The sequence below is a fragment of the Gossypium hirsutum genome, chromosome D13, assembly GCF_007990345.1.
Source record: "Gossypium hirsutum isolate 1008001.06 chromosome D13, Gossypium_hirsutum_v2.1, whole genome shotgun sequence".
NCBI lineage: Eukaryota > Viridiplantae > Streptophyta > Magnoliopsida > Malvales > Malvaceae > Gossypium > Gossypium hirsutum.
Genome location: NC_053449.1, coordinates 21,877,821 through 21,899,378, shown reverse-complemented (window position 1 = coordinate 21,899,378; position 21,558 = coordinate 21,877,821). Strand labels below are relative to the sequence as shown.

The window sequence follows — 21,558 nt, the reverse complement described above, 5'->3', positions numbered from 1 at the left end:
GAACCCTAATGGACAACATTGACGGGGTAAGTTTCTACTCTTTGCTGTTTAGGCCTTAAGCCCAAACTGTATTTACAAACTAGACTGCTTAAAAATAAATAAATTGATTGTTACTTGGGCCAGTTTGACTCCCTTTATTAAACATAAAAAAAATTAAATAAAAATTAAAATTAAAGGCAAAGATAAAAATGGGAAATAAAAATAAAACTAGAAATAAAAATTTTAAAATTAATTAGAAATTTTATTCTCAAAGAATTACATTAAATTAATTCCCAGGAAAGGTTGGAGGGGTCACAACGGTCCTGCTTAAGTTTCAATCTCGTTAGACAGAATTAATTAAGTGTACTAATTTAAGGAAATAATTTTTAACTTTTTATTAAAAAGTAGGTTTATGAAAAAATAAGGGTCTCTTAATTTGAACAAGGTTTTAATTCACTCAATTTCACCATCCCAATAGTGCTTGAGACGTTGACCGTTAACTTTAAACGTACCTCCATGGTTGTCGTACAATTTTATAGCTCTAGATGGATATACTTTGTGGATGGTATAAGGTCCTTTCCATCGGGACTTGAGCTTTCCAGGAAATAACCTTAGCCTCAAAGTAAACAACAACACTTTCTGACCTTCTTTGAATTCACGAGGTTGAATATGCCTATCATGCCATCTCTTATATTTTTCTTTACACATCCTGGAATTCTCATATGAAAATAACCTCAACTCCTCCAATTCATCAAGTTGTAACATCCTTCTCTCACCGGCTTGCTTAATATCAAAATTTAATTGCTTAAGATCCTTCATCGCTAATTATAGCTCTAAGAGTCCCAAATCGTGTAAATACGTGCTTATGTAAGAATCGCATGACTACCTTAGTGTCATTAGTTGGGTATGCCTCGGCTTCAACCCACTTGGACACATAGTCCATGTAAGGCCCTGGAAATAGGTCTAGTAGTTTCATATAAGTTTACCGGGTTCTGAGTGAAAATTGGGAATTAGTCAGGTTAATTATTGATTTATATTCTTAATTAGTTAGCTTAGTTTCATCTAAAAAATTGATAAATAATATTCCAGAAAATAAAATATTTTTAGAGAAATTAATTTTATGCTTTTAAATGATTTTTAGGTAAAAATAAATATTTTGGGTTAAATTGGAATTTAAAAATAATTTAAAATGGGGGTTTAATTGGGTGATTTAACATATTAATTAAATGAGACTAATTTGAAAAACAAGGGAAATGTGTAAGAGGCTTTATAGCAAATAAACCATATTTTCAGAATTTTGGAGGGAAATGAGCAAATTATAAAACACGGGAAAAGGGGGAGTGGCCTGATGAATTCCCTAAATTTTGAAGATTAGGTGGGGGTTTTCAGTTCTAAAAACTCTGCAACTACCTCACTTTTCACTCATTTTTACCCGAATTGAGAGCTTTATCTCTCATTTTTTTTTTGTTTGCTTTCATAAACCAAATATTAGAGAATAGATCTAAACTTTTTCTCTCCCAAAATTCTCTTTAAAGTCTCTCGAAATAATTTTCAAACTTGGGCAAAAAGTCATCCGAATTTCTTCAAGCATTTTGATTCAAACTTCCAAATCAATTATTTGAGTTCAATTGAAGGTAATCATAATCACTAAACTTGTTTTTAAGTTGATTTCAATCATTACTTGTTAATTAAAGTGATTATAATGGAGTTTCAACTTTAATTTCTTCTTTCTTGAACTTGAGGATCAAAAATGGTGGATATTTAATTTTAAGTTCGAATCCAAATATTAATGGATGTCTAAGCTCAAAATAGGTCTAGTAAAAAGTTTTTAATCTTTAACCAAAAGATCAAACACATTTTATGGATCAATTTTAAAAAATTTGAATTTGATCAAGAACAAGGATGATTTTTTCAGAAAATTATGAAATGGATGAAATGATGAAATTAACACTTAGAATACATGTTATTGGACTAGAAATGAAGATTAGAAGTGGTTTGAGGTGCTGAAAAGGGAGTTTAGTTGAGGAATTCTATATTTTGGCTTAGTTGTACAACATCAGTAAGGTAGTTCAGAGCAATAATTTAGATTCATATACTTTATCAAATTTTGTGTTTCTTGTTGCTATTATTAGTTTCTAATTCATACTTTGCCTCTGTTAAAGCTCCATGCTCCACATTAAGAGGAGGAACGTGAAAATCATAATTGAAGTTCAAACTTGCTTGTTTTTACACATTTTTACTTAAAGAGCTAAGTGTGGATGTGAGTGATATTAAGAGCAATTTGGTAAATTAGCCTGATTATGTGTTAAATTAAAGGTTTAATTGGTGTTGTTAATGACTTAATTGCATATCGGATGGTTGAATTTGCAAAAATAAGTTTTATTTTATAAAAGAGCAAAATGGAAATTGGTTTGGTAAGTTGTGTATTATGCTTTTAGCATGATTAAATTGTATGGAATAAATTGATATTTGGAGTATGAATTGTTGATTTATTTAACATTTATGAATTGTTGATTTATTTAACATTTATGAATTGTTGATTTATTTAACATTTGATAAAGGTGTTCTAATTGGTATATCAATATTGGGAAAATGATATTTGATATGCTTTATTGATGTTAAAATTTCTTAGCAACATGTTTTTACTTGCATTTTAACATCCTAAATTAAGTGATTAAACAATAGATTTTATGCCTTGTATGTATGATTATATTGGCAACATTGCATGGTGGATCCATTGGATATAGTTGACATGCCATAGAATTTGTGATATTGTGAGCATATGGCTCTTGGTGGACTGATTTCTTTAGAGTAGATAAAAGAATGTTGAGCTTGAGTCTCCACTCATCAGGTTATTTGAGGCGCTATAAGGGAGCCTGTGGCTTCAGCACGCTCAATTCGGAGAATTGTATTTGATTTGTGGGAGTTTGGAGATCTATTTATTCAATGTATGATCACACATTTACTTATTGCCATGGATGTATTATGACAATATAATTGATTGATTGTGCCAATATAATTTAATGTTAATGTGTTAAAAGATGATTTTACATGCCATGGAAAACTTGATTCTTAATTCTTGAAATAGCATGTGATGTTATGGTGAAATGTTAACATGATGTGACTGAAATTTTAATGCTTAATTGTTTTGATTTATGCATGATTGGGTGCAAATTACTTTATGTTTTTACTATCATTCATTGAGCTTTTTAAGCTCACACCCTCACATTTCATGCAAAGAATTTCCGAGCGTAAGGAGTCGAGAAGCGAGTGCAAGGGCGATCCAAGAATAAGGCTCGGTAGTGGCTTGAGAAATTTACTTTAGAGACTATATAGGGGCATTGTGATGCTTTTGGGACTAGTGCTATTTTACTTGTAATTGACATTGGACATTAAATTTTGACTTTAATTTTGGTGATTTTATAATTACTTTAATACATGATTTTATGTTTAATTGTTGTTTAATTTATGGTATGTTGATGAGTGTTCATACGGTAGTTGATAACATGGTGTATGAAGCATGTATTTTATACTAACAATATATAATTGAAGCTTACCATGGAGTGGATTGCTTGTGACTAAGGTATGTAGCTTGCATGAATTAATTGGTGTTTGCTAAGCGTGTAATTGGGTGTTAAATTTTGATTAATTGTTGCATATTTGTTGTAAATAAAATAAATTAGAGATGTGTGGATGTTTATGGTAATTAATTTTAGCTATTTCAAGTTTAATGGGTAAGTAAAATATGTAAAATCAAGAAATTAAAACAAATTTTTTGACAAAATAGGTGCAGTAGTTTGCACACTGGCATGTGGGATTTTGGGGGTTTGATTTTTAGTTTTTATAATCTAGTATTCTAATTTGCTTAATTTATAATTTAATCTTAAAACTTGATTAGATTAATTGAAGCCTTTAATGATAGGGAAACTTGGTAATATTTTAGGATTAGACTTGTAATTGTTATTATTTGGTAGAAATGCTCTTAATTTTTAATTTGGAAAATGTATTAAAAGTTTATAAAAGTTATGATTTAGTCCCTAAGAATAAAACTTGAATTAGACATTGTAAATGAACTCAAATTAAGTTGAAATTTTTAGGGCTTGCATAATTTTACTAAAAGAAGGTCGGTAACTATTTAGAAATCAGGATAGTTTTAACCTTAGGTGGTAAAATGACCAAAATACCTGTAGGTTTAAATACTTAGAAAAAGTTTAAATATGGTTCATGAATTGCTTCCGCATTAATAAATGATAGTTAATTAGCCATAAATGAGGTGTTATAAGGTTGGGGTGTGCGTCGCGTGGTCGTTAGCTAGAGAGTTGCTTCAGTGGTTAATGTAACGCTTCAAATTCGGGTCAGTCCGTCCTAGTCGAGTTTGGGGTGTCACAGTCCACATCTACCAAGATATACTTGTTCCCATAGTAAGAAGGAAACGGGCCTAGAAAATCAATGCCCCATACATTGAATAGTTCTATCTCTAAAATATTTGTCAAGGGCATCTTGTTCCTTCTTGATATGTTTCTAGTTCTTTGGCATCGATCGAGTTTTTCACATACGCATATGCATCTTTAAAAATTGTAGGCCAAAAGAACCCAGCTTGTAAAATATTTACTACTATACGTGAACCACCAAAGTGTTCCCCACTCGAAGATGAATGGTACTGATACAGAATCTCTTCAATCTCACTTCCAGCTACGCACTTGCTGATTATGTTAACTGCATGTTGTTTTTAAAAAAAACGGATCCTCCCAGAAATAATACTGACATCATGAAGGAATTTCTTCCATTATTGTTACGTCATTTCTCGAGGAATTATTCCACATGCTAAATAATTGGAAAAATTAGCAAACCAAGGTGTTTCATAGATTCGACTTACCTCGAAGATATGCTCATTAGGAAAATTCTCATTAATTGGAACAAGTGAAGAAGTTACCTTATTTTGTTTTAGCCTCGACAGATGATCGACTACTTGATTTTCAACACATTTTCTGTCTTGGACTTAAGGTAAAATTCTTGGAGTAAGAGTATCCATAGAATTAGCCTCGATTTAGCATCTTTTTTCGTGAGTAAGTACTTAATAGTCGCATAATCGGTAAACAATGTAACTTTGGTACCTATAAGATATGAATAGAACTTGTCAAAAGCAAAAACTATAGCAAAAAGTTCTTTTTCAGTTATCGTATAATTGATTTGGGATCCTGTCAAAGTTCTATTTGCATAGTAGATAGGATGAAAGACTTTGTTCCTTCTTTGACCCATCACAACTCCAACATTGAAATCGCTTGTATTACACATCAACTCAAAAGGTGAGTTCTAATCAGGTGTAACAATTATTGGGCCTGAAATTAACCAGCTTCTTAATTTCTCAAAAGCTTCTAAACATACTTTGTTAAAATAAAAAATCTTTTTCTAAAAGCAAACATAAAGGTTTAGAAATTTTTGAAAACTCCTTTATAAATCTATGATAAAAATCGACATGGCCTAAGAAACTTCTAACTCCTTTCACAGTAATTGGGGGCAGTAATCTTTCAATTACGTCCAACTTTTCTTTATCCACTTCGATTCCCTTCTTGGAAACTTTGTGCCCTAAGACAATTCCCTCATTAACCATAAAATGACACTTCTCCAAGTTAAGGACTAAGATTCGTCTCCTCACATCTTTTGAGTACCTTAGCCAAATTATTCAAGCAAATATCGTAAGTATTACCAAAAATAGTGAAATCATCCATGAAAACCTCAACATAATTTTCAACCATATCAGTGAAAATAGCCATCATGCATCATTGAAATGCGGCAGGTGTATTACATAAGCTGAAAGGCATTCGCCTAAAAGCAAATGTATCGTATGGACAAGTAAAAGTAGTTTTATGTTGGTCTTTCAGGGCTACATCTATTTGGTTGTATCCCGAATATCCATCTAAAAAGTAATAAAATTTGTTACTTGCTAGTCGATCTAGCATTTGATCCATAAAAGGTAAAGGAAAATGATCATTACGAATGGCTTTGTTCAACTTTTTGTAGTCAATACAAATTCTCCAACCCATGATAGTTCTCGTCAGGATTAACTTCTTCCATTCATTTTCAACGATCGTGATTCCACCTTTTTTCGGTACACATTGTATTGGACATACCCAAGAATTATCTGAGATGGGGTAAATAATTCCTACATCTAACCATTTGATTACCTCCTTCCGTACCACTTATTTCATGATAGGGTTAATTCTCCTTTGTCCATCAATCTTAAATTTTTCACCTTTCTCTAAATAATTTTATGCATACAAAAGGAAGGACTTATACCTCGTATGTCAACTATTGTCCAACCAATTTCCTTTTTAAACTTCTGTAAAACAACAATCAATTGCTCCTCTTGATATTCTGTAAAGTCCACTGAAATAATCATAGGAAAAGTAGAACTATTACTGAGATAAACGTATTTTAAGTGAGATGGAAATACCTTTAGTTAGAGTTTAGGCGGTTTCTCGATTGACAATTTGGTTTGTGTAAATTCTTAAACTTCTAACTCTAACTGTTCAAACCGCGGTGGTTGAATATAACTCCTGGGATTTGCTTCCATCAAAGCTAAACCTTGATTACCTATTTCATCTTCGAATGGTTTATACTCTAAAGCATTCTCCAACGGGTCTTCTTCAGAATTGCTTCCCATAGAAACTAAGGTTTTTAATTCCTCCATTACTGAACACTTTTTTGTTGAACGATACATTATCGTCTTGAACTCGCATCATGAGTTCGCCTTTTTGCACATCTATCAACGTTCTTCCCGTGGCTAGAAAAGGTCTCCCCAGGATGATCAGAAATTCTTTGTCTACTTCAAAATCCAAAACAATAAAATCAGCAAGAAAAATGAATTTACCGACTCTTACCAAAACATCCTCGATCTTTCCTTCGGGATATGCCAATGATTGATCCGCAAGTTGAAGGGTTACAGTAGTGGGTCTTACTTAACCTATTCCCAACAGCTTGAAAATAGATTTGGGCATTAAGTTGATGCTTACTCCTAAGTCACACAAAGTTTTACCGCAATATGATTTACCAATGTTGCAAGGTATCGTAAAGCTTCCAGGATCCTTTAGTTTTGGAGGTAGCTTGTTCTGTAAAAACGCACTACACTTCCTCGTCAAAGCAACAGTTCATACTCACTAAGTCATTTCTTCTTGAAAAAGATATCTTTCATAAACTTTACGTAATTGGGCATTTGTTCTAAAGCCTCTAACAATGGGATGTTGATGTGTAATTGCTTTAAAACATCTAAGAACTTCTTAAATTGTACCTCTTGTTTCTGCTTGTTTTGCTAAAGTCTTTGAGGATATGAAACTCTAGGTTGATGTGCACAACTTTTTTGAGTAGGTAAATCTATAAAAGTAGGTGTTAGCTTTTCAGAATACACTAGTTTAGATTTTACCTCATCAAATTTTTCAGCATGTGATTTTTCTATTGTAGGAACTTCAACTATTGGTTGACTTTCCTCTTTTTTAGTAGGCTCATCTTCAACCACAACCTTTTTAGGTTCCAAAATCTTACCACTTTGTAATTCTACCACTTTTGTAATGCTCCTTACCCAAATTTCGTAAATTTTCTATGTTGCTTGGCAAGACTTTTTGCGGTCTACTACGAAGCCTGGTAGCTAATTAACCCATCTGATTCTCCAGATTATTTAGTGTTTCTATTTGACTTTGGATCAATGCGTCATTTTTGGCCATATATGCCTTCAACAAGTCCTGCAAACTATTCGATAATTCAGCTTGGGGTGGTTTTGGGGCTTGTTGGTTAAACCCTTCGGTTTGGTTGGGCCTATGCTGCATCTGATTGTTGTCTGGTCCATTTCCTTGGTTACTTCAAGAAAAATTCAGAAGGTTCCACCATGAAGGATTGTAGAAGTGGGACTGTAGTCTTTGTCCACTTCTATTTTGATATTGGTTCCTTACGTAACAAACTAATTCGAGATTTGAATAGCATTTCTCGAAAGAATGACCATCCCCACTGTATTCATAAGAAACTACTTCATATTGACTTGGTGATTGAGCTGCAAAATTATTCAAACCATTAGTGGTAAATTGTTTTAACATAGAGGAAATAGAAGATACCTGAGCAAAGAGTGAAGTTAGTGCGTCCACTTCATGCACTTCGGCTACACGTCTTCCTAAAATTTCCCAATTTATCGACTATTGGTAATTGTTGCTTGCAATCCTTTCAATGATCTCGTAAGCCTCGTTATAAGACTTAAATAAAATCGCACCATTCACAGAAGCATCCACCATTAATCTTGTATGTGCATTGAGACCATTATAAAACGTTTCCAATTGGATACAATAAGGAATCCCCATAATGAGGACACTTACGAAGTAATTCCTTAAATCTTTCCCATGCCTCATACAAAGATTTATCATCCAATTTTTGGAAAGTTGTTATCTTATAACGCAACTTTGCGTTCTTACTTGGTGAAAACTATTTTACCAAAAACCTTTTTGCTAATTCTTGCCAAGTAGATATTGAACTTGGTGGCAATAAATTCAGCCATGCTCGTGCTTGATCTCGCAACGAGTACGAAAATAGTTTTAACCTCAGTGCATCTTCAATCACACCAGCTAACTTAAATGAATCACTCACCTCCATAAATAATCGAAGGTGTAAGTGTGGATCTTCCATGGGCATACCACTGAACTGGCCCACCGTTTGTAGCATTTGAAACATTACTAGTTTAAATTCGAATTGGGGTGCCTCGATATCCGGCCTTCTAATTCCCATATTTAACTCATTGAAGAGTGGCACATCGTATTGTCTGATGGCACGATCCCTATCATCAGCAATAAGGATTCGGTTGTGCACTTGATTAAACCCATTATCTTGTCCATCGTTTTGATTTCTAAGGTCCATCTTAGCTTGTCTTTAAGCAAATCTCTCACGTCTTCTTTGTCTAAAAGTTCGCTCGATTTAAGGGTCCACGGGTAATAAATCAATGATTCGATCTATGCTCATAAAAAACTTGAAAAATAAATCACAAATAAAGAATAAAGAATAAATTAGTAGTTAAAAATTAAATAAAAATAAAACAAAATTGTAAAAATAATTTCAAAAAGAACAATTAAGGCAATAGCCTTTGGCAACGGTGCCAAAAACTTGTAACGGGGTTTGTGCAAGTGTACACAGTCGTTCAAGTAATAAGCAAGTAAAATGAGTTATCATCTCCACAGGGACTGTATAAGCTTAACCAAATATTTGTAAAATTATAACTTCACAATTTGATGTAAAAATTAAATAATTTGGATGGTGATGATTAAACTAAGTAAATTAATTAGATGCAAAGATTTATCCCTAAGCAATTCTAATCTAGATGCAATTTACCTCAATGTATGAATGAATGGCTTTAGCAACAAAAACAATCAACATTAAATGGGCTAGGATAATTTTATTAATCAATTCAATTTACTTTATCATGCTTAACAATGTTCAGAAATACTTCTACAGCAACTCGATCTTTCATGAGTTTGGAAACCAAATTAAGTCTTGTCGGAGTCTTTTACTTAGTTAAATATGCATTTTACTGACCATATTAACTAAGGGTTTCTTAGCATTTATGTAAGGTCACAGGGACATTTACATTTGCAACAATTTAATTACATAAACTTAAAAACTATGCAAGGCAATAGAGCAAACTAAAGATATTACAAACCTCAACTTTATCGGGTTTAATGACCTAAATTGAGCATTGCACTTTTCAATTATGTGTCTACTAGCCGTCGTCTGGTTAGGATTGCTCAACTAATATGAGTGCACTCAATCACATATGAATGAAATGCATCATGATATTAATTAAAAACATGATTGACTGAGGCCTAAACATGTTAAACATGAATAAAATAGATCTTATTGAATTAACATAATCATCGTAGCAATAGGATTTAAAATATCATTGTTGATGTAAAAAATAATAAACTCAAAGCAAACATGATTAAAATAAATAACAAGAGGAAAGAGTAAACTTTGTTCCTCTGTTCTGGTTGAATTTTCTTTTACTAAGTGTTTAAGGGGTAGCCGACTAAGGAATGCTTTTGACAAAGCTTTTGAGGCTAAAAAATGGAAGAGGGATGAACATCTATGCAAGGGAAAAAAAGGAAAAAGAAATGAGATGAAAACTAGTAAGAGTGAGAGAGGAATGTTGAGGGATGAGGGATGATCTTAGAAGTGAGGGATGGAAAGGTATTTATAGGTGAAGGTAAGGGGTTGAGTTTACTAAAAATAGGTTTAAATTTCCTTCCTTCTCTCTCTCATGTGGTCGGTCATGCTTCAAGGAACAATGGATGACCAAGTCTTCTCAATTTGAATTTCAAATTCAAGCTAAAAGTAGTTATAGAGTGGACGGTTTCAACAGAGAAGTTGTTGGGCTAAATTTTGATTATTTTCCAACTATAAGGACCTTCAATTAATTATCTCAAAACATATTTTGGCCAGCCACCTTTATGTGCCAAATTTGGGCTCTTTGTTCCCTTTGTTAGACGGTTATTCAATCCAAAACTTAGCAGACATGTCCATCTTTCATCACCTTCTTTATTGGGTTAAGTAGTCAACCTCATGCCCCAAATTGCATGGTCTTGCCATCCACATGGATAACTTGTACATGTCCATGTTTTATTTATTTAAATCATGTCTCCAATGGACTTCCTACGTAGTGAAAAGTACATACATTAATAAATTAACATGAATTAATATAAAATATGCATGAAAATCATGTAATTAAGCATAATTTTACATACTTTCTAAATTCATGTCTAAAATTACTAATTAAGTAAAATTCACTTATTTCAATAATAATTACTCGAGATAAACGCATTTATTAAGTAAAAATATGGTAAAAATATATAGAAAAACCCCATATAATTTCGAGTTTACAGTGGTGCATGTTTGATCACTTAATGATTAAATTAGTATTAATTTTAAACAATATTTTTACCTTGCATAACCCTTATATGATGTTTGCTTATGGAATTGTAAAGTTGATTAAACATAGAAGTATGCTAGAGAAACTTAATGATTAAATAAGTATGACTTCATGGCTATTAAATTTTGGGTTAGTAATTAGCCGAATTGCCATGGTTTTTGCCATAACATACTTGACATTGGTTTTAATAATTTTAAGTTAAAGGAAGCAATTAATCTAACTCATTCATGTCATATTAATTTAATATTGTGAATTGCTGCTATTTATTCTATGTTACACTTTCATTTGTTTTAAGCATACTTAGTTAATTTTAATTAGGTTAATTAGTTAACTCAATTTACTCCCAATTATTTTCATCACCAAATTGCTAAGTTTTTATTTCCACAATATTTGCCTTACTTAAATAGTCTCCATGGAGATGATACTCTTTACTTACTACTTTATTACTTGTTGACAATTGTGTACACTTGCACACCATTCAAATATTTTGGGACAAGTTTTTGGCACCGTTGTCGGGGACTATGTTTTAGATATTATTTGTGAAGTTAATTATTTTACGATTTGGTTTATTTTTTTGTTAATCTTAACTTAGTTATTTTTGTTATTTTTCAGGTGTTTATGAACATAGACTGAATTATTGATATACTCCTAGCTGACCTTGAAATTGAACGCTCCTTTAGACAAAGGAAAAAACAAAAGACCCAGAGACAAGTTGCAGATGCCAAATGTTGGTATTTGAATATTATTGATTGTAGTTACTCCAACAACAAATGTGACATCCTATAGCTCAAACCCAACAGTCGAGTCGAGTATGGGGTATTACACAAATTCTCATTTTGACCAACTCTCTGGTGAAGGGAGATTATTTTCTAATCCTTGATTTTTGGGGACAAACAAATCCACCACACTTTTACAAAGATATCGATCCATGTGATTTTACTCGAAATAAAAAAAACAATAACAACATATTACCAAAAGTAGAAAATAAAATCATATAAAACCCCACAAATTAAAAGAAACCCTTTAAAACCCCCCATCAAGCTTTTATAATTCATGGGAAGTTGATTTGAGGCTCAAGCCTGATCTTAAACCTGTGGATGTGAAGGGCTTACCCTACCTCAAGACCCAATAACAAGGTCAAAGGCCAAGCAAATCAAAGCAAGATTGAATGAGACCATACAAGACTTTGTTACAAAGGCCCTAGACATGCATACAAGGGAAAATTTGAAGATTCATTTTCTTCTTTTCAAGAAAATCAAAAAAACTGAATCTTTGTCTAATTATGCAGTTTCGAGAGATTTCAAGAATTAAAAAAATCAAGATTTCAAATTTTAGAATTCTTGGTCCAAGAAAGTAAAACTTGAAGTCGATACATAATGGATTACATGTATGAGCTTAAATAAGCCAATTTTAGGAGCAAACGGATCACAAGTCCAAGTTCTTGAAAATTTTCCCATCAAGATGTCCACAAGTCCATCATGAAGTTTGAAGGACTTAGTTGAAAATCAAGCCAAATTGTCAAAGTGGCCCAATTTGTAAACCTTTTTCAAATTTTCTGTCCAATTTTATTTAATAAGTGGATCAACATGTAAAAATTTGGCCAGAAGAATCCATTTAGACCCTTGAATGAATTTCCTATCATATTTCCACACTTATACATCTTTTCATGTTAGTTAGTTAGTTGATGAGTTGTTGTGCTTAGTTGTCATACTTATCACATTCTTTAAATTTAAGAGATTAACTAAGGATAGGGAGGCTATAAATAGGGTGCCCCCATTCATTAATTATTCACTCTTGAGTTAATAAAATTCGCTTTGAGTTTTCTTTTAAATAATGTCTCTTCAATTTTATTTTAAAAGAGTTTTAACAATCATTTTAGACTGTGAGAACCATCTTCAAGCTTTTTCTTGCCAATTATTCTTTCTTGGAGGGGAAATTAGAGTTGTTTAAAGTGTGTTGTGCTTCATCTTGTTTCCAAGGCTCCTTAGGACTTCTTGGTTCACGACGGTATGTGTAAATCTACATAGTCGTTATCAAGTAATAAGTAAGTAAATAGAGTATCATCTCCATAGGGACTGTGTTGGTAATCAATAATTGTAAAATTAGTAATTCACAAATTGGTTAAGAAAATAAAATATTTTAAAGTGATGGATGCCTTAATTAATTTAACAACTAATATGCAAATTAGATGAAATAACATGCAATGGATGTTTTAGCAACAATTCACAAGTTTTAACAACAATAGCATGAATAAGCTAGAACAATTACAACTCTTAAATCAATTCATTCTTCATCATGTTTAACAATGTTCCGAAAAAATTCCACGACAACTCGATCGTTTATGAACTTGGAATCTAAATCATAAGCTCTTTCGAGATCTTAGATTTGCCACTTAGACAAACATGCATATTTCTATGTCACCGTTTAACTAAGGATTCCATAGAATTTATGCAAAGTAACAAAGACAGGTTAGGTTTGAAACAATTTAATTACATAAATATAAAGTTATGTAAGGTAATAGTATTGTTTTGGAATTATTACGAACCGTTAATGTAACAGCCCGTCTTTAGTAATGTCAGAAATAGTGGCTTTGGGACCATAATTTCGACAAGTGAGTTATTATTTTATTGTTTATTTAATTTTTATGGGATTGTATTAAGGTCGTATTAAATTTTCGTTAAGAAATTTTGATGTTTAAATGGTTAATTATGTAACAAGGACTAAATTAAAAATGTGTAAAAGTTGAGTTCTATTAGTTAAAGGGTTCCAATGGCTATGAAATCTTAAAATAAAGGAATTGAATAGTAAATATATCATTTAAAGTGTTAGTGGATGTGCATGGATAAGGTTTTAATGAAATTTTGGTAGTTTTTAAAAGGTAAAATGGTAAATAAACTTAAAATCAAATAGGCTAAAATCATCATCTTCCTCCTATTATTTTTGTTTCAATGAAATTCTCCATGGAATGAGAAGCTTGAAGTTTGTCTAGGTCAAAATTCCTTGCATGGTATGATTTTGTGTCCCGTTTTTAATATTTTTATGTTTTTAAGTTTGTTTTAGCTTAATCTAGCTAGCCCGGGGTTAATTTGCAAAACTATTAAAGGTTGAGGGACTTTCCATGGATGTTTTTTTAATGAGTTTTGATGTTAGTTGATAGATTATTAATCTTTTTTGCAAAATAAACATGTTTTGTTAAGTAATTTTTGTTGAATTTTGGAAATAGGGATTAAATTGTTAAAAGTATAAATTCATGGGTTTTGTTGTGAATTTTTTGAAATGATGGGTTTTTTCAAGGTCTCTTGTAACATTGGTTAAGTTGGATTTAGGCTAAAATAAGTTATATTCAAGTTATGAACTTAAGGACTAAATTGTGAAAAGTTAAAATGTTAAGAGTAAATTTGTAATTTTGCATAAATTTGAATTATGGATTAAATGGAATTCTAGAAGTACTTAATTGAATGAAATTATTTATTTAGATCAAGATAAACCATAACCGGACTTAAATCGAGGAAAAGCTAAAGCTTTAGATTAGTGTTCGATTCTACATCTACACTCTAGTTATCGAGGTAAGTTTGTATGAACTATGATCATTTTAATGTTATCTAAATTAACTATTTGTTATGTTGTTTTAATATAAATGAATATATATATGCATCCATGTTATGATGAATTGATGGATAACGAGTCCCAGTTGAACCTTAAGAATTCTTAGGATACAAATGACATGTCATTACGGATTTCATGTTTTGGGTGCTAGTCTTGAATGTCCTACCGATGGCTGAGGTCCTGTATTTGTTGCGGATTCTCCATAGCTTGTGTGAGCAGCATCGTGTAGCTTACATTCTGACCCACAACTCGTGTAAGTAGGCCCATTTCACAGCTCGTGTGAGCATTGTGTAAAGGAAAGGTTACGGTTATATGGAAAGGCACACTATGTATGAACATTCTTGAGTATCTGATGTAATTCTAGACGGTTCAGCGGGTAAGAAAAGGAAATGAAATGGTAAGTATGCAAATGGAATGAATTTTATAATAACATTGATGAGTTAAATGATGTGCTTATATATGGAAAACTACATATCTTATGGTTGATTCCATTTGTATCATGGACAAGTGTACTAACTTGTGAGTTTGAAGATGTTGTATAGGCTTTTACTAAGCTTGTGGCATTGGAAATGATTTATGCTTGATCTATAAATTGTATAAACGAAATGGTAAGTTATGTTTAAGTTTATACAAGCTTACTAAGCCCTCATTGCTTATGTAGTTACTTTCCTTTGTTTTATAGATTACGGAAGCTTGATCGATTGGAAGCTCATTGGAGACCTATCACACTATCCAACAACCATTTCGGTAGTTTTTGAGTATTTTGGCCAAGGTTAATAATGGCATGTATAGGATTTTTGTAATGTATGTTTTGATATGTTTAAGCTTTTGAAGTTATGTTGATTTGGTCACTTTTAAGTGCTTGTAAATAAGGTTCTTTTGGTATGCTTTGATGAGTTACAAATGGTCATGTGTGGAAGTTAATTAAACTAGGTTAATATGCTTGGGTAGATGCAATATTGACTTGTTATGGTAAGTGATGTTTTGATATATTTGTGTTTCCTTTGAATGACATGTTGGTTAGATGAATTAGGGTGTTTGAAATGGCATGTTTATGTTTATTTGAATGATGTTTAAATCCTTTGAATGTGTGCCCAAATGGTTTGAATGGTTAGGTATGAATTGGACTTGAAATGGCTTGATTGTAGGTAAATTTTTGGGTTCACACGGCTTGGGACACGAGCTGTCAGACGGCCGTGTGACACACACGGCCTGGTGACACGACCGTGTGTCATTTGAAATTTCTTAATGTTTTCAAGTCAGTGAGTTACATGGCATGACACACGGGTGTGTGTGGAAAATCAGAGAGTTACATGGCTTGTGACATGACCATATGACCCTACTCAATGAGTTACACGGGTGAGGACACTAACTGGGACACGGTCGTGTATCCCTTGTTCGAATGTTACATGGCCTGGGCTATGTCACACGGCCATGTAACCCTTGTTTTCCAATTTTTTCAATTTTTTCTTAAAATTTTTATTTTGTTTCAAATTAGTCCTAAATTGTTTCTAAACTATTTTTAGGGCCTCAAAGGCTCGATTTAGGGACAATATGCATATGATTGATTGGTTTATAATAAGTTTAATTTATTTTATGTTATAATGAAAAATGAATTTTGATTGATTGGTAATGCTCCATAACCCTAATTTGATGACAGAGACGGGTTAGAAGTGTTACAGTTAATTCATTCTGGTTCGGATATGAATTAAGCATGCATCTTCCAATTATTATGTCCATTAACTACCATCTGGTTCAGATTAAGCGATTAATTCTAATGCAGTCAAACATATCTTATAATTCGTGAACAACATGAATGATTTTAATTGAAAGCATAAACAATTGAGGCACAGAACAATATAAACATGAATTGAACGAATTAAATCAAGGTGTTGCAACCATCGAAGTTGAAACAAATTTAAGTCATTACTATTAAAGAAAAAACAATCAAATAATTTGCAATCATGTTGATAAACTAAGAACAATTAAAAGAGAAAGGAAGAAGAAACTCTGAGTTGAATTTGGTGGTTTCTCGAGAACTATTTTTGGTGGCTTCCTCCTATTTCCGTTGTTACTCCAATGCAAATTACTCCTCAAGGTGGTCGGCCAAGAGAGCTTTTCTCTCAAGAATTGCTTGCTAAAGGAACTCTCAAAGAGTGGCTGGAAAAATGAAGAGAATGAAGGGCTTAGGTGTAGAAGAGATAAGAGAAATGTGAGTGAATGTTGAGTGATGAGGGATGAGGAATGAATGTGGTATTTAGAGCTCTAGACCAAATTTACGACTTGGATAAACCTACAATCTTGCTCCACACGCAAAAGTTATAAATAATAAAAAAATTTGATGATACAATCAAACTTTCCTTGCCTTTTTAATCAATAAACAAACAACATCATGAATGAAAATTACCTTTCAGAGCATATTGATATGAAGAATCAAGATGAATTCAGTTCTTATCTCTGGTAAGTGCTTATTGCTAAAATTTCCAAATCTTTCCAGCAAAGAAGAATCGAAGTGTTTTTTTTAACATATATTCTATTTATTTTCAAAATATTCCAAAAAAGATGACTTGAAGCCCTTATTTTCTATACATATAAATGAACCCAAGTTCTTACTCTTTTTTTTAATAAATATACTTACCAAGTTCAAAAGTTTTCAATTAAGATTAATTGAAGTTCTTATGTAGATTACGTGAACTATAAAAAAATTTAGATATTTTCCAATAAACATACATATAGAAAGTTAGAAATAGACTAGCCAACCGAATAAAAGAGTGACTCAATAGGTTAATGTGTCACATCAGTAATCCATTAGTGGATTAACGGAATTTTTAATGACAGTGACTAATTCAAACAATTATCCTAATTAGAGTGACTAAATTGAAAAAAAATAGAGTGATCAAAATAGGACAAACTTATTTTAGAGTGACCATGAGTGTAGTTTACCCTTTTCTTTTTTTTTTTTTTTAGTCATTTTCTTACATGGCAAGTGGTGTTTGCATGTGTCAATGTATTGTAATTTAAAAAGATGGATAAGTCAAATTTTGAGGGAAAAAACAATAGAAAAGTTGGACATGTCAAAAATATGTTAATAGTGGACTTTAATTGATTGATATCGAAAATCAATGGTTGGAAAGGTTGATGCAGCAATAGGTTGGATTGACCACTCAATTCTCCCTCTTTTTCTCCGAGAAGTCTAAGGAAAAAACTTACATTTTCGTTTTGCTAGTTTCCAAACATGGGTAGTCATGATCTCTTCTTGTTTTCTTTGGTTCCAAAACTGCCTCCTCCAATGAGGAGTCCTTCAATCTACTGAAGGTTCCCCTCAGCTCCTACGCCAATTTTGCCTCATTTGCAATTTTCTTGAAACCCCCACGCCTAGAGGCAACTTCAACGACAACTCTTCCATTCAAAATACAGAGTTTTCGGGAATTTCTAGATTCGCAATCCTGGCGAATAACATGAATTGTTTCCCTTGTTTCTCAACACAAAAAGGCAAAAAAGAAAACGGTAAAAGGGATCATGACTCTTCCGCTGACGAACTTATTCGAGCCAGAATACTTGGTATGCCCTGCCTCGCCCTTCCCTCTTTTTCTTTTTGTTTTCTAAGGAAATAAATAATTACCGAAACTTTACTTGTGTGGAATCAAAATAGATTAATTAGAGACGACAACTTAACCATTTAATTACGTTGATCAACAAAAGGGAGGGGTTTTATAATTCATGAATATTATGGGATTAGGGAAGTTCCCTAAACCCAATTTTATGTTTCTTATAGTATAACCAGGAAAAAAATGAAAACGAAAGTATCAAAAGTATTATGTTTCTTCATCGGTGAGATGTAGGATAACGACTTTTATATTTTACATCGGCCTACGCCTTGTAATCTTTCAAAAATCTTAAAAATGATATTTTTGTTATATAAATTAATGTATGCATGATAATCACAAACATCTAATTTATAATAACTTAAAAAAGTTGAACCCAAGTTGTAGTGATTGAATATTCATATTTTTCAAATTCAAATTATAATTATAAAAAATTGTGAGCAATAACCAAATATATCGAAAACAAAAAATTAAATGTTAAAAATTTACAATATTTTGCAAAAAGTAAAAATTGTGTTTTTGCTTCTTCTGTTTTCATTTATTTATCTCTCCTTTCCTTTATTTTTCATTATTTTTATTTTATTTCTGTTTCCTGTCTTTTCTCGTTAAACGAATTTTAATCACTGAATTAGTTGTAAAAAAACCTTTAACTTCGTAATCACTTTAATGGTACATCTTAATTTGAATAAACTTATGCTTATCGAATACCAAATTAAGCAGGGTACAGATTTACCAAAGCGTAGTTCTATTTTTCAAACAATGAAAATAAGAGATATGCTAAAATTAGAATATGAATCTTACTAGATGTGATGTCATAACTACATGATTTTGTTGAGTTAAATCCAAAATTCCCGTTCAGTAGTTCATCGATTATTATCTAAAGAAAACAAAATATTGGATACTGTGCAAAGTCATTTAATCTGTTGTTTTGTGTGTTTGTGGGAATAGCTAGTATGGAGGAGAACCAAGCAGAGCATGCGAAAATTGCAGCTCAAAGATTCAGTTTCCGAGATCTAGCCGCTGCAACCAAGAATTTCCGTCAAGAATGCTTGCTGGGTGAAGGTGGTTTCGGAAGAGTTTACAAGGGAACTCTTCAGGCTAATGGCCAGGTGCTCTTTTAATTTATTTGATCCCCTTAATTTTTTTTTCAAAAAATAAAAAATGATTCCGAAGTTCATTCAGAATATCAGATCTATTGCACAACATATTCATTCATTCGAAATCTGGGGATCAAAATACAATTAGATTAAGAACTTATGAAGAGATTGAAATGTAACTTTATATAATTGATTTTTTCTTTTTTCCTTTTGGAATTTGGAGATATATAGGTGGTTGCTGTGAAACAACTCGACAGGAATGTAATGAAAGGATGCAAGGAGTTTCTTGTAGAGGTGGCGCGACTGAGCCTCTTACAGCATGCAAATCTAGTTAATCTCATTGGATACTGTGCTGATGGAGATCAGAGGCTGTTGGTTTATGATTTCATGCCTGGGGGTTCCCTTGAAGATAATCTACTTGGTACATACAAACTTGTTTAATTTTTCCATAGATATTATTATCATCATTGTTATTATTATCTGTCTCGGTTTCAATACCATCCCAACATTAGACTCAATGACTTGGGCGATGTGGATTGAAAAGTGAAAATCAGTTTTAATATTTGTAGTGTAATTGCAGCTCCCAAGGATGAAGAGAAGCCACAATTAGATTGGTTAACCCGAATGAAAATAGCATATGGGGCAGCTCAAGCTCTAGAGTACTTGCACGATAAGGCCAATCCTCCTGTAATATACCGTGATCTCAAGTCCTCAAATGTTTTGTTGGATGAAGAATTCAACCCCAAACTGTCTGACATTGGACTGGACAAGCTTGACCACTCATCAGAAAAGATGCCAATGCAATCGAGGGGGATGGGGACATATGGCTACAGTGCTCCAGAGTATTCAAGATCAGGTAGACTCACAACTGTTGCGGATGTATACAGTTTTGGGGTGGTTCTATTGGAGCTTATCACCGGAAGAAGAGCCATTGACACTACCAAACCTGTGGAGGAGCAAAATTTAGTTGCTTGGGTAAGCAAACGTACGTGTTTCTACGTACAACTAATACTGTTATCTTTATTGCTATAGAAACTAATAGAAAACACTGATTGTGTTTGGAACAGGCTCAACCATTGTTCAGGGAACCAAAAAAGTTCCCAGACATGGCAGATCCTAAGCTTAAGAAGCGATTCCCAGAAAGGGGTTTGAATCAAGCAGTTGCAATAGCAGCCATGTGCCTGCAAGATGAAGCTGCTGCCCGTCCTTTGATGAGCGACGTGGTGACGGCATTGAGTTATCTTTCAGTTGCCTCGGAAGAGAATAAAATTCCTCCCGCTCTCCCTCCTTCTATCTCATCTAAATTGCATTGCATCTCAGCTAAGCTGAGTAGGGAGTGTGGTGGTGGTAATCAGGAGATGGTGGACGAGCAAGGTGATCATTCCCAACCGGATGCCGAATTGGACGTTAATGATCGAAGTGATAAAGAAAGTGTTTCTTCCCCCAGCAGCAGCAGCAGCAACGCCAAACCTCAACCTCATGAAAAAAAGCGCCTTTGACTCGTGATTCTATACAATAACAATAATGATATAATAGTAGAAGACGATGACGACAGTGATAATGGAAGTGGCTCTTCCATAGAGGGATCTAAGCAGGAAGCTGGGGCTCGGTTCATGATGATTGTTGTGGAGTAATCCATAAACTAAATGCCAATCTTAACGTACTTTATAGCAAGGATTCCCAAATACGGTTTGCTTCGTAGGTCCAGAACAAGCTGAAGAAGTTGTTCCTTTACCTTAAACAATTGCAGAGATTTCTTTTTATCTGAATATTGTTTTCTTCTTTCTCCATGTCTTTATTTCTGCTTTTGTCTTCTTTTGTATCAAACCATTGAAGAGAGTAAGAGATCAAACTGCCACGATCGGCGGTTGCAATTTTTCTTTTTACCATTACAAAATCCAAGAAAAATATAAATAGGATTAATGAATTATTTAACGTTGAGAATTGCGCTTTATTTTTCAATTTGATATCCATTCAATTCATATTAGAAAATTATTTAGTAAATTATTAATAATATAAGTATTGAATATAATTTTAGATTGGGTTGATTGTGATCCCAAACCTTCTAAAATAGAAAATTTTTCATTTATATTTTTTAAAATTTTTTAAAATTTAAATTTGTAAAGATAAAATTACACTTTGGCCCTTAAAAATGATAAAAATTTAATTTAATCCTTTAAAAATTATACGATATAGACTATTAAAATGATAAAATTGCATTTTTGCTATCGTAAAAATTACAATTTAATTTCACCCCCTAAAAATTTTTCTGGCTTCATCCCTGATTAAGTCTTAGCTCGACTGGCATGGACATTGT

At 32.6% G+C, this 21,558-nt stretch overlaps 1 protein-coding gene and 1 non-coding gene across 2 annotated transcripts; both read left to right on the top strand.

Annotated features, from left to right (window-relative positions):
• Positions 1-8,314: 8,314 nt before the first annotated feature.
• On the top strand, positions 8,315-8,417 carry LOC121226010 (small nucleolar RNA R71). The gene has a single exon (XR_005923911.1). It is a non-coding gene; the product is annotated as a small nucleolar RNA R71 (small nucleolar RNA).
• A 9,215-nt stretch (positions 8,418-17,632) lies between these two features.
• On the top strand, positions 17,633-21,203 carry LOC107918431 (receptor-like kinase LIP2). Its single transcript, XM_016847994.2, has 5 exons — positions 17,633-18,100; positions 19,093-19,253; positions 19,473-19,662; positions 19,822-20,216; positions 20,309-21,203. The coding sequence occupies exons 1-5, from the start codon at positions 17,998-18,000 to the stop codon at positions 20,738-20,740; spliced, it is 1,281 nt and encodes a 426-aa protein (XP_016703483.1). The 5' UTR covers positions 17,633-17,997; the 3' UTR covers positions 20,741-21,203.
• The last annotated feature ends 355 nt before the right edge of the window (positions 21,204-21,558 follow it).

Excerpts from the sequence above, each read along its gene's own strand:
- LOC107918431 (XM_016847994.2), top strand. The coding sequence starts at position 17,998 with ATGAATTGTTTCCCTTGTTTCTCAACACAAAAAGGCAAAAAAGAAAAC. Across the intron at positions 19,663-19,821 it reads CCTTGAAGATAATCTACTTG|CTCCCAAGGATGAAGAGAAG; the intron begins GTACATACAAAC and ends GTGTAATTGCAG. Across the intron at positions 20,217-20,308 it reads AGCAAAATTTAGTTGCTTGG|GCTCAACCATTGTTCAGGGA; the intron begins GTAAGCAAACGT and ends TGTTTGGAACAG.